This window comes from Gymnoscopelus braueri (genome assembly GCF_963280865.1).
Source record: "Gymnoscopelus braueri genome assembly, chromosome: 22".
NCBI lineage: Eukaryota > Metazoa > Chordata > Actinopteri > Myctophiformes > Myctophidae > Gymnoscopelus > Gymnoscopelus braueri.
In genome coordinates, this window is record NC_137624.1 from 37,614,327 (window position 1) to 37,629,762 (window position 15,436).

Genomic DNA, 15,436 nt, shown 5'->3' on the forward strand with positions numbered 1-15,436 from the left:
TTTTAAACATTCGGAAATCCATTCCATAGTTGCAGCCAGTTCAAAAAAGTTAAATTAACATTGTAAAAAAAAAAAGTGCACAGGAGCCGAGATACAGGTTTTTGAAGTCATAAGTTAACCAGGAGGTGGATTGGAGTCTAAATCTTGTAGGAGTGATATTTCCTGTTGCTGTGAAGAAAAAAATAAAAAATAAAAAAAAAGTAATTTTTTTTTTTTTTTTTTCAAAAACCGTATATATACGGTTTTGGCACTCAACGTTAGTATGCGCAAAACCGTATATATACGGTTTTGGCACCCAATGTGTTAAGTACAGTTACTTAGTTTACAGTCCACCACTGGTTAAAGCTAACAAGCTAGCAGTTAGCAACGGGTTTACAATTATCACCTTGGTTCCCAGGTGACTGGTGAGTCGCCGAGGGGCGGAGTAACCTCCCACACAGCTAATCTCGTTTGACGGCTCATGGTCCAATCGGCTGCCAGCAACCTGGGCGGACAGAAAACATTAGAAAAATTAAAAATATTCAAAAACATCCCGACATGAACAATGAATTGTAAAGTACTTTGAATTGCCCTGAAATGTCCCATACAAATAACCTTCCCATGCATCGTAGTATTATTACCTGTGAGTCTGCATTCACTCCGTCAACCTGTAGCGCAGTATTGGAAGGAGACTGGAGGATATATAGAGAGAGAGGGGGAGAGAGAGAGAGAGAGATATTGTTAAAAGAAAAATACCACTATCCGGTATTCTGACACTCTATTCTCTCTCTTTCACGTTCTCAATCTTCCGCTCTCTCAATTATTCTCAGTTTTCTCTCGTTCCTCATATTTTCTCTCTTTCTCTCTTATTCTGCCCATTATTACCTCTTGTCGATGTTGCCGGAGTTCTTTCTCGATGTATTGGATGCGCGCAACTCGGGCCTGGCGGTGGGGTGTGGGGTACGGTTCAGCACACATGAGTAACAAATGCACATGAAAGCACAAGAGAGAACAGCATACAAAAGCACATGAGTACACGTCATCATGGCTGCCTCGAAAACGAGGATCCGCACAAAAGTAGGTGAGCGTACACAAATGTACAGTAGATTACAGTACACAGTACATGAGTACACAAACACAGATGAAAGTAGATCAGAATAGGCAAAAGTACACAAGAGTGCACACTGCACAATAATAGAAAGTGCAAGTGTGCTACAAATAACACTCAGCAATAACTACACGCTGTGGACATATTAGTTATTTATCCATCTAGCTCTCTACACAGACGATATTCAAATGTTATCATCGGGCCTCATGCAGGAAGCAATATACAGTAAGACAATAATACAAACGTCTTCTTATTTTTGTTACTACCCATTGATTTCTGCGATTCACCAGTTTTTTCTTATTTTTGCTCTTCTTTTAGGCATGAGAACGTTTTAAGTTGCCGAGAGCACAGAAGAGGAAAACATCTAGTTTTCTGTCCACAAAGTATTTGTCCAATGCAAGGAAACATACACTTCAAATTTGAGGAAAACTAAAACTGCACGTATATCATGTAATCAAATTTAGATGATTATTATTATTATGTTTTAGATTAATTATAATGAGTATTATTACATCTGTGGTCTACTTTCACTCATGAGGGTGAAAGGGCTAGGCGGGTTAGGGTTTTTCACTTATTTTCAGTCATCGGAGTGAAAGTAAGTAAAAAGATGAAATATAAATATTACGTTTGTTTAACCCATTAAAACCGGGAAAGCATCTGTGTCATTTTAGATTGAACGTTGGCTATTAAAAAATAGCAGAGATACAAGCTCACAGCGTGTCACTACATGTCCCGCTGCGAGCTTGTACATCTGCTATTTTTGAAAAGGATCTTGAATAATTTAGAATTTTGAACGTTTGAGAACTACTGATTCAGAAGGCATTTGTAGAATCGGCCTCACAGCCTGCTTTTGCGACACAAATTTGACCCTCCGTCTCCTGCTCCTCCCATTAGGCCTCTCCTCTCTCCCTCCACCCCTCCATCGTCTACCTGTCCTCTCTTCTCCTCTCTCCCTCCACCCCTCGATCGTCTACCTGTCCTCTCTTCTCCTCTCTCCCTCCACCCCTCGATCGTCTACCTGTCCTCTCTTCTCCTCTCTCCCTCCACCCCTCGATCGTCTACCTGTCCTCTCTTCTCCTCTCTCCCTCCACCCCTCCATCGTCTACCTGTCCTCTCTTCTCCATGTCCTGACAGGTCCCCAGCTCCTCCTCCATGGCCGCGCGGAGCTGCCGCGCTTCGAACTCCAGCTGTCGGCGAGTCATGTCCGTCTGCATGGAGAACTGATGGGAGTAATGAGAAGGAGATGGAAAGGAGGAGAAGGGAGGTTAAGAGATAAGGGGAGGGGAGGAGAGAGCCGAGGAGAAGAGGAGGGGAGACAAGAAAAGGAGGAGACAAGAGGAGGAAAGAGAGAAATAGAATCAAGGATGTAAATAATTAACACAAAATCCAATCATACCCAAATTGAATTGTAGAGGAGCCTCTATAGAGGGCACCTGCAGAAACGCCTTCACAGCTGCCCATAGGAACTCATACATACTCTATTACCCCCCCCCCCCCCGGGCCACCTGTTTCCTTGTGGCCTGGCTGCTGCAACACACCATTGATTGACACAGCCCTGGGTAGGCAACCCGGCCTGGCGGAGATCTGTGCTCTGAGCAGCGCACTTTTCTAGTCTAATTCTACTACTAATGTAGTACTAACAGCAGTGTTGATTTCGTCGAAACTATGACGAAAAACGTTCATCGACTATCCTTCTTCACTGACGAAAACTAAATAAAAACTAAGCTACCATGACTAAAACTAAGACTAGTTTTTATTTGTTGACGAAATTATCAAGATATTTAGACTAAAATGTTAGTGAGGGACTAGTGGAGAAGTAGAACTAAAAGACAAGTCATTTCATGTTTGTTTGCGCTCGGGTGTTGTGCTCTTAAAATAGCAGATCTACAAGCTCACAACGCGTCGCGCTGCGACGCGTTGTGAGCTTGTAGATTGGCTATTTTCAGCATGCAACCAAGTGTAAAATCAGCCATTACGACGCCATCAAGGCACCGTGAAAATAAATGTTTGACTAAAACTAGACAAAAACTAAAACATTTCAGGTGACTAAAATATGACTAAAACTAAATGGAATCTTATTCAAAAAACTATGACTAAAACTAAATCAGAAATTTGCTGTCAAAATCAACACTGACTAGCAGTGCATGTAGAAGTAACAATACTACGTACGTTCTCCGTCAAAGGGAGGCTATCGATCCTCTTCGTGAGGTTCTGCAGTTGAGCATAATACCAATCCTTCTCTTTCTCCTCCTTGTCCAGCTCGGCCAATAGCAGCGACCTGGGGGATACAGACACAGACGTTAGCCAATTAGGAAGAGGGAGGCTCCCGTCACAGCCAATCAGTAGCCCCAACGGGTCAACCAATCGAAGCTCACCTCTCCTTCTCCAGCTCGTCCAGATAGCCAGGCTGCGGGGCGTCTCTGGGGTCCCTGACGCCGGGCGTCGGGGGGTCTCGAGCCTCCCTGCCTGGCGGCAGAGGTATCCCTCTCCGGGGAAAGCCCGTGGCAGAGGGCCCGGAGCCCTGGGGGTTGTTGCCCGAAGACGAGGCACCGAGCTGGGGCTTGGAGCGAAGCTTCACCCCCTGGAAACCTCCGTTTGGGTCCATACTCATTTCTGCCAGAAAGAGAGAGAGTATTAATCCAAGTACTATTTGGGTGTACTTTATAGAGTACCGAAGTCCTGACGTCACTCGTTCATCCCCTGGGTCGTGGAAGTAATTTCTCTTTGGAGAATAACATTGGGTCATCTTAAAATCGTCTCATGTAAGAATTGTGGTCCAAAACTAAACCCTGTCCCGACGATATTAATTCGGCGGAAGTAACATTAGCATTTCTCGCCGTCAGTTGATGCTTCATATCCATCCATCAAACCGCCGGGATCGTTTGTTTATTTTTGGAACACAGTTGTTATTTGACGTGATATTAAACAAGTCTATGGGAATTCTGAATGGGGAAATAAACCGCGACCCAGGTAGGATGAGTAAATGACGTCAGACTTCGGTGCTCTATTTGTTGATCTTGATCTTCATGTATTGTGTACTCACCTTTCAGTCGATCAATGAGCTCCGACTGGCTGGGCACCTCGTTCGGCTCTTCTTCGATGCTGCCCTGTAGCTGCTTGAGGACTTCCTGGAATGACAGGAAGAGGAAGTGATGCATCAGGGGCGACATAAAGTCCATCCCTCTTTGCTTATGTAATACCATTGATGATAACAATGTTTTACATTTGAAATTTTACCAGAACACACACACACACACACACACACACACTATTTATATTAATAAAATAAAGTATATACTGTACATAAAATCTATATGATATACAAGATTGTATATATGTATATATTAATTACTTTATATATTAATACATCCAGTATATATCGTCACCTTCGGGTGGAAACCTTGTATGTCCAAACAAAATAAATAAAGTTGTGTTCCAATGGATCCAATGCAGTCATTTAGTCAAAATCAGTTGTTAAAGCGGCACTATGTAACTTTTTTTTAAATCAATCTGTATGGTAGAGAATGTTAATATACAATATAACTTACAATTGGGGTGGTTATATTTTGTCTCCCTGCTCTCCTATGGAGTCATTTAGATCGTGTCAAATAAAAGGTCATGTCTCACCTAGACACAGGATCTGACCCGAATTTTGACCTGATGGTCAAGATTCAATTTATCCCCTGAGCAAGCAGGCAGGCTCTATTAAAATGTCAGCACTTACACAGGAAAACGGGTTCAAATCCGGGGTAGAAGAGAAAAGTTTCATAGTGCAGCTTTAATACTTTTTCATTGATTCAATATTTTTAAAACCCATACTTAAAGCTCTATTATGGAACTTCTTTCAGTGAATAAAATGTTATTTTGTCCAATCTGTATGGTAGAGTATGTTAATACAATATAACCTTAATAATAATCTTGAACGGGGGTCCCCCGCTGGCACAAAAGTATTTTCAGATGGGGTCCACGGACAAATACATTTTGGGGTCCTTGATATGAAAATGTTTGAGAACCACTGGTTTAAACAGCATTAGGAATGAAGCCCAAATAAGCAACTCACTACACTTTAGAAACAAGCCCAAAAACAATGGAGACCGCAACTACCAATATTATCAAGCAACTTTACAGAAAAACAAGCCCAAAGTCGCTTACTATAAGAGGACATGGTGGCAACACTGGGTTTAGTGTCTTTCTCAAGGACCAACGACACTTCCGACACTAAGCCAGGATCCAAGAATCGAATCAAGAGTCACCGTATTCTACTAGCACTTTTCCACTAGTACTACGACTACTATTACAGATACTAGTATTACTACTGCTAGAGCTACTCCTCCGAAGCCGCTCTACTAGCGCCCTACTGTAAGAACTAATCGATATTAACCCATTTAGACCGGGTAAGTATCTGTGACATTTTAGATTTCTCTGGCTATTCAAACATAGCAGATCTACAAGCTCATAGCGCGCTATGAGCTTGTAGATCTGCTATTCTTGAAAAATCGTGAAAATGTGTGCAAATCTTTGAGTATATATATATTTTAAAGCGAACATTTGTAAAATATTTTGTTCCAGGGACCCCCAGAGGCAAAGATTTGAGTTAAAAATGTTTAAAAAAAAATATATGTATCCAAAGATTTGCACAAAATGTTCCAAGATTTTCCAAAAATAGCAGATCTACAAGCTACGAGCTTGTATATCTGCTATTTTTGAATAATAATAATTAAGTATAAATTAATGGTTATAGCTAAAATGACACAGTAGCCTATGCGTTCCCGGTCTTAATGGGGTTAAAGAGTTATGAAAACTGTATTACTCACCACTATGAATCGACATCTCTTATAAAGTTTCAAGTCCATAAATCGACATCTCTTATAAAGCTTCAAGTCCATTCAGGAGCTGAGTGAGAAGCCAGAGTGAACGTACTCTAGGCCTAACTACTCTCATGGAAGTCTACTAGTATTATTCTGTCAGTAGTGTAACTAGTAGTCCAGAATGTCTGCTAGTCCAGAATGTCTACTAGTCGTCCAGAATGCAGAGCGAATGTCAACCCCCCGATGAAAACACCAGACAACACCTCTCCCTCTTTCTCTTCCTCCCTGAGGAAGGAAGCCAGCATTTCCACATACATACGGAAATAAAAGCATTTCCCTTCTATTTTCAACACAATAGCTAGCTTGTGTGACGGGGCTAACTCTCAATATGAGTGTGTGCGCGCGTGTGTGTGTGTGTGTGTGTGTGCGTAAGACCTTTGAACACCCCCACACACATAAACTGATGAATGATGATGTCACCAGGTCAACACAACAGAAAAAAACACTGAGTTCTTCTCTCCGAACACAAAAATACAGGAAGGGGATGGGATGGGAGGACGGCCGAACGCAGGCGCACACAGACAATGAATCACAAGCCAGTCACATTAATTGTGTGTGTGTGCGTCTCAAACAACGAATCTTGTTGTTGTGCGAGTCTCGCGACTCACGAGGCCCTTTGGAGAGGGAGAGTGTCATTGAGTTCCACCAGCATGTCAGTTTGAACACTTTCATGCCGTTTGTTCAAACATGGATGAAACTTAATTGAACAGAAATCAATCCCCCTTTTATCATCGTCCACTATGTGACGGGCGTATTTTACCTTTTTAACCCATTAAGACCTGAGGCCGATTCTTACTAATGTCTTCTAAATCCTAACAGTTTTCTGAAAGACGTTATGTTTCTATATCCGTGGTTCTCAAACCTTTTCATGTCAAGGACCCCCAAAATGATATGTATTTGGCCGCCAAACCCCATCTCAAAATATTTTGTTCCAGGGACCCCCCAGAAGAAAAGATTTGAGTTAAAAATGTTCGCTTTAAAAGAAAACAAATATTAATTTGCACACATTTTCTCAATTTTTCAAAAACAGCAGATCTACAAGCTCATAGCGCGGCACTCGGTGCCGCGCTATGAGCTTGTATATCTGCTATTTTTTAATAGCCAAAGTGTAAAATAATGCTTTTTAGCTCAAATCAAAAAATGACACAGATCCAGGTCTGGATCTGTCGTCGTTCCAGGTCTTAATGGGTTTGCTATAGTTAGTTATAGCCATTTTCTTGTACACGTGGGGTGTCGAACGGTTTAACGCAGTTAACTGTTGCGTGATGTTTATAGCAAACAAATTAACATTGCAGTGCACACCATTGGACACAGCAACTGTATCATAATATGTAGCGCAACTGAACCGCTGTCAGCAGTGCAGTGAATGAAGCCATGATCTCTGACGTACTTAGATACTTTCCAGCACTATTCAGTTGTTGTCACTACTAGCATCGTCCGTCACACGGACGGACACATCAAAGCAGAGCACATATTATTAGGGAAACGCTCGCAGAACTAATCAATGTGCTAAATCCAGTCTGATAACTGCTGACCCGTCACTTTGAAAAACAGAACGAGCGTGTAACACTTCTCTAGAGTCTTATGTGATGATAGTTCTCAAAATTTTTCGTGCCATGGACCCCCAAGTTGAGATATATTTGGCCGCGGAGGCGCGGACCACCATGTGAAAATGTTTTGTGCCAGGGACCCCCAGACGTAAGATTTGTGTTAAAGAAAATCGCTTTAAAGAAATATATATTCAAAGATTTGCACAAATCTTCCAAGATTTTTCCAAAAAAAAAAGAAAATAGCAGATATACAAGCTCACAACGCGTCGCGGTGCGACACGTTGTGAGCTTGTAGATCGGCTATTTTCAAATAAAATCATGCAGGGAAATTATAATAAGCAGATCTGGCAACCCTGGTTGTATTTCACATTTGTTTTGATGAAACATTTTATTATTCAACGGTCGGTAGCAACAAAATAGCCGATCACGGTTACAACATTTTTGTTTTCCGGTGGATAGAGGAGACCCTCCCCCTCCCCCCACACCCCCATTGTTTACTTCTGTGTACACACCGTGGTTCCCGTGGGTCTCCGTGGATCGTCAAAATAAGGTAAAAACCGCTGGCATGGGGATGAAAAACGATGTTTTAATGTTGGCAGTCAATGTGTTAACAGTAGTGATGATAGTACTGTGGTGGCTACAGCAGCAGTAACAATAGCAGCAGTAGTAATTAATGGTAGTAGTACTGGTAGTAACAGTAGGCATGTAACGAGTTATCGTAAATCGATTAGAATCGATTCAAACTGGTGACAATTTAAATCGATTAATAAAAAATGTATCGCGACGGAAACAGCAGGAAAAAGAAAATACAGGATCTTTGTAAGAGAATTGATTAAAAAAAAAGGTTTTCAGTCATTTGCTACTGCATTGAAAAGAGGATAAGAGAAAACACAATATTGTAAAAAAAATAAGAGAAGTACTGGATTTGTGTAAGAGAAATACTATTTTTTACTATTTACTAGTTTTTTTTGGCAGATGTTTGTGTTTAAAAAAATCATGAAAAATCATATTGTGAATCGTGATTCGAATCGTATCGCGAGTGGAGTGAATCGTTATCGTTACATGCCTACAGTCAACAGTATTACCAGGTACTCACTTTCATATTAAAGGCTTCAGACTCCAATTTGGTCAGATGGTTGGAATTGTCCTGTAACTCCTGTCGTAGGTTGGAGTTCTCCATCTTCAGCGCCTCAACCTGCCTGAGGAGCTGATCGTAAGACGCAGCACACATCTTCTACTTCCTGCTGACCTGCGATACACAGAGGTTATGGGTTATTAGGGGTCTTCAACGTTTTTCATGCCAAGGACCCCCTAGCTGAGAGAGAGAGATGAAGCAGGGACCCCCCCCCCCACTACATATTGTATATAATTGTGTTGCAGATTCAACTTTTTCACAGATAGCTTCATAGACATGTTTGACATTACTGTCATCAGTGCAGGTTGGATCCATGTTAATGAGTATTTTCAGGCACTTAAACACTTAAACACTTAAACGGTCAATGCTTAGTAAACTTGACCTTTCACCTCTGTACTTGGTCTCCTTTTTCCCCCCCCCTACACCAAACCTCTTTGCCTGAAATTAGCCAATCTACAAGCTCACAACGCCTCGCGGTGCGAGGCGTTGTGAGCTTGTAGATTGGCTATTTTCTCCCCAGAATAGGGATGCTGGGGTTCAAGTGGTTAATGTACAAAAAAAAGTTGCTATCACACAAAGATTTGGCAACCCCCCCTGTAGTAACTCTGAGGACTCCCTAGGGGTCCCAGACCCCCTGTTGAAGACCCCTGGGTTTCGATTGATGCAGTATGTTTGTTTTGTAGAATCATACAAGGGCACACACGCGAGCCGTGTTGACCTGTAGGTACGCATTATTTACAATACTACTATATTACTCCTTTCTTAGGGATGCATGACCAGTCCTGTCGGGCCGATAAATGATCTGCCGATAATGGGTTTGATTATATTATTATGCATTATTATGAAAATGAAATTATAGCCAATAAATAGAGCTGATACTAGAAGTTGTGCTCATAACAAACTGCTGCACATGGGTAAAGCCACACACTGTAGAGTCTACACAGTCTCAGACTAATAGAGCATTGGTTCTCAAAGTGGGGTCTGGGGACCCCCAGGGGTCCTTGGGGAAGTACCAGGGGGTCCCCAGCTAAATTAGTTACAATTAGTTACTAAACAAGCGTCACGATCATTTAAACCACTTTAACCATGTGTTATACTTTGGCTATTAAAAAATAGCAGATATACAAGCTCATAGCTTGTGGCGGCAGTGGCTCAGGGGTAGAGTGGCCGGTAGAGCGGCCGGATGGCAACCGCGAGATTCCCAGTTCGATCCCGGGCTCCCCCAGAGTTAGTGTCGAAGTGTCCTTGAGCAAGACGCTGAACCCCTAATTGCTCCCGATGTGCAGGTTGGTGCCTTGCATGGTTTCCTCCGCCATCGGTGTATGAATGTTTGTGTGAATGGGTGAATGTAATGCACAATATATGTAAAGCGCCTTGGAAAAAAAGCGCTATATAAATTAACCATTTACCATTTATAGCAAGCTTGTAGATCTGTTATTTTTGAAAAATCTTTGTGCAAATCTTTGAATATATGTATTTTTTAAAGCAAACATGTTTTACTCAAATATTTTCTTCTTGGGGGTCACTGTCAGAAAATATGAGATGGGGGTCCGCAGTCAAATATGTTCATTTTGGGGGTCCTTCACATGAAGAATTTTGAGAACCACTGGACTAGAGATCCAAAAATAATTAGCGCCGATATAGACATTCTTTTCACCGTTTCAGAGGTGGATAAAATGATGCGACAGGGACAGTTCAGGTGGTGATGCACGCACACACACACACATCCAAACATTGCAACAGGTGCTGGATAAAAAGTAGCACGTGGATGTGGATGTGCATTCGACCTGCTGAGGGGGGGGACTTCCTCTTTCATTGGTTTGTCGCCTAGGTTGTGTCTAAACCCTAACATTTAACTTCCTAAAAACTACGCTTAAACTTAACCCTAACCTCACAAAACAACATGCCTAACGCTAGCCTTAACCTAACAGAAATTATGTCTAAACCCATCCTCAAAACCCTGTCCACCTGGGTGAGATACTGGGAAACTCTCCTGGGTGAGATACAGGGAAAAGAGACTCTCCTGGGTGAGATACAGGGAAAAGAGACTCTCCTGGGTGAGATACAGGGAAAAGAGACTCTCCCCTGCGGGAGGTCTTCATCAGGAAATGTGTGGGGGTGGTTAAGTAGAACCAAGTGGGCAGAGCTCACATCGATCACATGGTTTGACACACCTGGGACACAATATAGGTCCTAGTATGAAAATGAAACAACGTAAGAAAGAAATGCTGTTATTGCTCTCATCAAGTATCTACAATAAGGACAATAGAAACCAATGTGTTAAAAAATGTATATCAGTCCCCCATACATAACAACCCATGTCCCCGATACACAAGATCTCAAAAAGAGGACCTGCAGGTAGAAAAAGGACACACCCCCTATAATGCAACAGGCCTACATATTTTTGTAGGATTCCTAGAGGAACGGAAAAGGTCTATGAGTTTTAACACAACAAATCTTCTAATTCACCTGAAATAAAACAGAATTTTCAGAAGAAAGGAAGTTTACTAAAGACAGCCCAAAAGGCCTTTTTTCCGTGGTACAGGTCTGTAGATTCTATCAGCCAATGGCATATTTGTGACCACTCTCTCGAAGCCGCTGCTACTTTAGATGTGGTCAACATAAGTCATACCATGGACACGCATACAAATTAGGCATCTATCAAGTGCAAATTACAAGTGCAAGATCAGCCTAAACGGAATGAACCCTACAGCATTGGTTCTTTAAGACCCAGGGGTCCTTGAGGGGGGGGGGGTCCAGGGGGTCCTCAGCAAAAGTAGTTCAACAACCATTTTAACCACTTTATCCATTTATATGTTGGCTATTAAAAAATAGCAGATATACAAGCTCACAGCTCGTCATTTCATGTCGCGCTGCGAGCTTGTACATGTGCTATTTTTGAAGATTTTTGAAAAATATAGAAAATGTTTGGATATTTTTTAATATATATATATTATAATTTTTTACATAAATCAGATCCCGGTTCCCGGTTTTAATGGGTTAAAAGACAGTGAGTTTACAGACTGCGGTGGAAAACGGGGAGTCAGTGTGAGTCTGCAGTCCTGAGCTCATAGGGGGGTACTGTAGGTCATTCCACTCGGGCGCCAGGAGGGAGAAGAGGACTCTCTAGGCCAGTGGGTTCTCAAACTTTTTCATGGCAAGGACCCCCAAATTGACACTTATTAGCCCCGCGGACCCCCATTTCAAAAGATATGCCAGGGACCCCCATAAGAGAAGATTTTTTTTACGGCTCTAGCAGTGATTCTCAACCATTTTAATTTCAAGGACCCCCAGTTTGACATGCATTAGGGCTACAGACCCCCATTTAATGGCATTTCTATCACTTGGACCGCAATTTATATTGTAAAATCTATGTCAATGTAACTCTGAGAGTGTACAAATGGAACCAAATGGACCCGCTAGGGTCCATTTGGTTTCATTTGTACACTCTCAGAGTTACAGACCCATAAGGGTCCATTTGGTGCCTAATCTATCATTTAGCTGGGGACCCCCTGGAACTCCCTCAAGTACCCCTGGGGGTCCCCGGACCCCACTTTGAGAAACCAATGCTCTAGGATGCTTGGAGCGTTGCCCAAGGTGTTTTGGGGAAGAGGACAAACTTCCTGCCATGCCCTGGCCCGGCAGGCCATCACCAGTGACACCAGCTGCGTCATTTTAAGATTCCTTTGGCTATACTACAAAAATAGCAGATATACAACCTCATAGAGCGGCACTGAGCTTGCAGATCTGCTATTTTTGAATATAAAATCTGTGGAAATGTGTTCATGAACAAGGACGCTTTATGTCAAGAACAATGAACCACCAACAAACAAACAAAACCAAAACTATTTGCCATGAGCCTGAGAGAACAGGTGTCTTTTCAAGGCAGCCTTATAAAAGAGTCCAGAGTTGGAGCATGGCAAATCTCCACTGGGAGAGAGAGTTCCACAGGGTGCGGGGGGGGGGGGCTGGACTGCCACACTGAAGGCTCTGTTCGCTTGCTAGTTTGGGGGGGTAATACTAGTAGTGCTATTCCTGCTACTAGCATTACTAATACTCTTGTCCTTTTTGTACCTAGTATATTACTAATATAAACAGCAGTGTCTCAGGAGGCAGAGAGCGCCCGTCTGGGAGCCAGGAGGCTCCTGGTTTCATCTCTCAGTGGCCTTGAACAAAACAAACACTGAATGTGTGTGTGTGTGTGTGTGTGTGTGTGTGTGTGTGTGTGTGTGTGTGTGTGTGTGTGTGTGTGTGTGTGTGTGTGTGTGTGTGTGTGTGTGTGTAAAATTAATTTCATGTTGCATCGTTGATACGATTACATAGTATTTGTAGTGATGTGTCGTGTGATGATCATGTGTTGGTAATAGGAGTTAGTAGTACATGAAGTAGTAGTAGTACTACTAGCAGTAGTGGTAGTAATAGTATGATACGTTATTAGAGCTGGCATTGTAGTAGTAGTAGTAGTAGTAGTAGTAGTAGTAATAGTAATTCTAGTAGTAGTGGTAGCATCTTTAGTAGTATGACAAGTCGTTTGAGCATTTAACCCATTAATACCGGGAGAGCATCTGTGACATTTTGCATTATTTTATACTTTGGCTATTCAAATATAGCAGATCTACAAAGCTCATAGCGCGGCACCGAGTGCAGCTCTATGAACTTGTAGATCTGCAACAACAAAAAAAGATGTGAAGATTTGTGCAAATCTTTGAATATATATATTATTATTTTTAAGCGAACATTTGTAACTCAAATCTTTGCTTCTGGAGGGTCCCTGGAACAAAATATTTTGAGATGGGGGTCCGCGGCCAAATACATATCATTTTGGGGGTCCTTGACATCGGCCTCAGGTCTTAATGGGTTAAATAGTGCCTAAAAGTGTAGGCTACTCAGAGATGCTGCTAGCCCTGCGTCCTGGACGCACATTTTTAATAAAGGACGCATTAAACCAACCATCACAGCGTCCACGGGACGCATACAACCAAAGCGAGCCGCTAGCCACGCAGCCGTGCTCCAAACCGAGCCACGCAGCCGTGCACCACACCGAGCCGCGAGCCGCGCCCAAAGCGAGCCGCAAGCCGCGCACCAAACCGAACCGCGAGCCGTGCACCAAACCGAGCCGCGATCCGCGCAGCAAAGTGAGCCGCGAGCCGCGCACCAAAGCGACCCGCGAGCGCACACCAAACCGCGAGCAGCAAAGTGAGCCGCGAGCCGCGCACCAAACCGACCCGCGAGCCGAAACACCGACGCGCGACACGTCGTTTTCAGATCGTTATTTTTGGTGCGACACAAGCATAAATCATTTGAAGGTAATCCCACTTTTTAAGAAGAAAACACCAGAGCAATAAATACTGCCGCAAACATCTACTTTTCTTAAACAAATATCTCTGCTCCGTTTACATTCTCTTCCACAAAGTGTTGTTGTTCTTTAGTTCCTATCTATCTCTGCTCCTATGAAGTGTACATTATCTTTTTCATATTATTATTATGAACTTTATATTGTAGTTTGTACCCTGTATTCTGAGTTTGTGACTACAACAAGTAGCAAAATAGAATGTACATTAGGACAGTGGTTCTCAACCTGTGGGTCAGGACCCCCAGGGGGCTCCCCACATGATTTGGGGGGGGGGTCCCCAGATGACAGTGAAGTCACAATTTAAGGACTTTTAAGATATTTTTAATACCTCAAGAAAGAAAAGAAAAAAGACTATTACTGCATCCAAACTAATCAACAAACTATACTATAAATACGGTCAAAATTGTGAAATAATATAAGAAAGAGGCGATCTACAAGCAAAAAAACGACCTTGTAGATCTGCTATTTTGACTATGTATCTGTGGAACTGAGTTAAACTAAATTAAATGCCTCAACTCCTAATTCCAAGCGCTTCTCAGGGTGGGGGGTCCCCAGTTCAAATATGATTATTTTGGGGGGTCGCTGCCTGAAAAGATTGAGATCCACTGCATTGGGATATAATGTACACAGTCACACACACATAGAAGATATGGAGATTGGAGATCAAAGAAAACGATAGAAGGGGGGGGGGGGGGGAGACGTGTAATTGGGGACCCATAAAATGTTTCTGGGACCCATTTGAACGACCACCTGTGGGTCCCGGGACCCATTACATTGAAAACCTAGCAACATCACTGGCTACTACAGCTGAATCCATGTTTGACTAGTTAACATGATGTCAGAGCTGTTGCCGCTCACTAAAGTAACCAGTAGTAAGACTTCCTGTGTTACTAGTTCAGTCCAGAGGGCCACTACCCACTACTAGTACATCAACAAGCTGACTAGGTGGGACTTTCATGCTGCTAGTGCTCTGGAAAAGTGCCACTAGCTGCTAGAAAAGAGTGACTACTAGTACTGCAAGATGTTTTGTTCAACTAGTAAAAACTAGTGCCGACATTGACCGAACTGAGGTCTGATATCAAGGACAGGGAATACATGCTCAAACAGTTTGCCATATGGTAGAAGTAACAGGAGTAGTTGTAGTAACAACAATAGTAGCAGTAGTGGTGGTGGTAGTACTACTACTAGTAGTAACAGTGGCAGCGATATAGTATAGTAACAATCTAGAAATACGGAGAGAAGAGAAGAGAACGGCCATTTTGAATTTGACTCAGCTGTCGGTTGAAAATAGAGTCTGATGTCAGGGTTTATAATGATAGAACATAAGGTAAATTACATTAATCTAATACCAGTCAATGTTTAATTATATAATATATACAATTTAATAATATTCACTATTTCAGTATACCTTTGTATTTGTATTTACGAGATAATAACATTCAT

At 42.4% G+C, this 15,436-nt stretch overlaps 1 protein-coding gene across 4 annotated transcripts in view; it reads right to left on the reverse strand.

Annotated features, from left to right (window-relative positions):
- apc (APC regulator of WNT signaling pathway) overlaps positions 1–15,436 on the reverse strand; it is a 46,885-nt gene that overhangs the window by 22,957 nt on the left and 8,492 nt on the right. Inside the window, exons 2-10 of one of the 4 annotated variants that reach the window (XM_080419059.1) lie at positions 8,602–8,754; positions 8,018–8,065; positions 4,131–4,200; positions 3,463–3,700; positions 3,257–3,365; positions 2,194–2,307; positions 865–921; positions 621–671; positions 386–484 (exon numbers count right to left, since the gene is read on the reverse strand). In XM_080419059.1, the coding sequence (XP_080275185.1) occupies positions 386–484; positions 621–671; positions 865–921; positions 2,194–2,307; positions 3,257–3,365; positions 3,463–3,700; positions 4,131–4,200; positions 8,018–8,065; positions 8,602–8,736 (921 nt within the window). In that variant the 5' untranslated portion in view covers positions 8,737–8,754. Of the gene's footprint in view, positions 1–385; positions 485–620; positions 672–864; positions 922–2,193; positions 2,308–3,256; positions 3,366–3,462; positions 3,701–4,130; positions 4,216–5,901; positions 6,019–8,017; positions 8,066–8,601; positions 8,755–15,436 lie in introns of those variants that run through there. The other 3 variants (XM_080419058.1, XM_080419060.1, XM_080419061.1) reach the window with 3 other exon arrangements.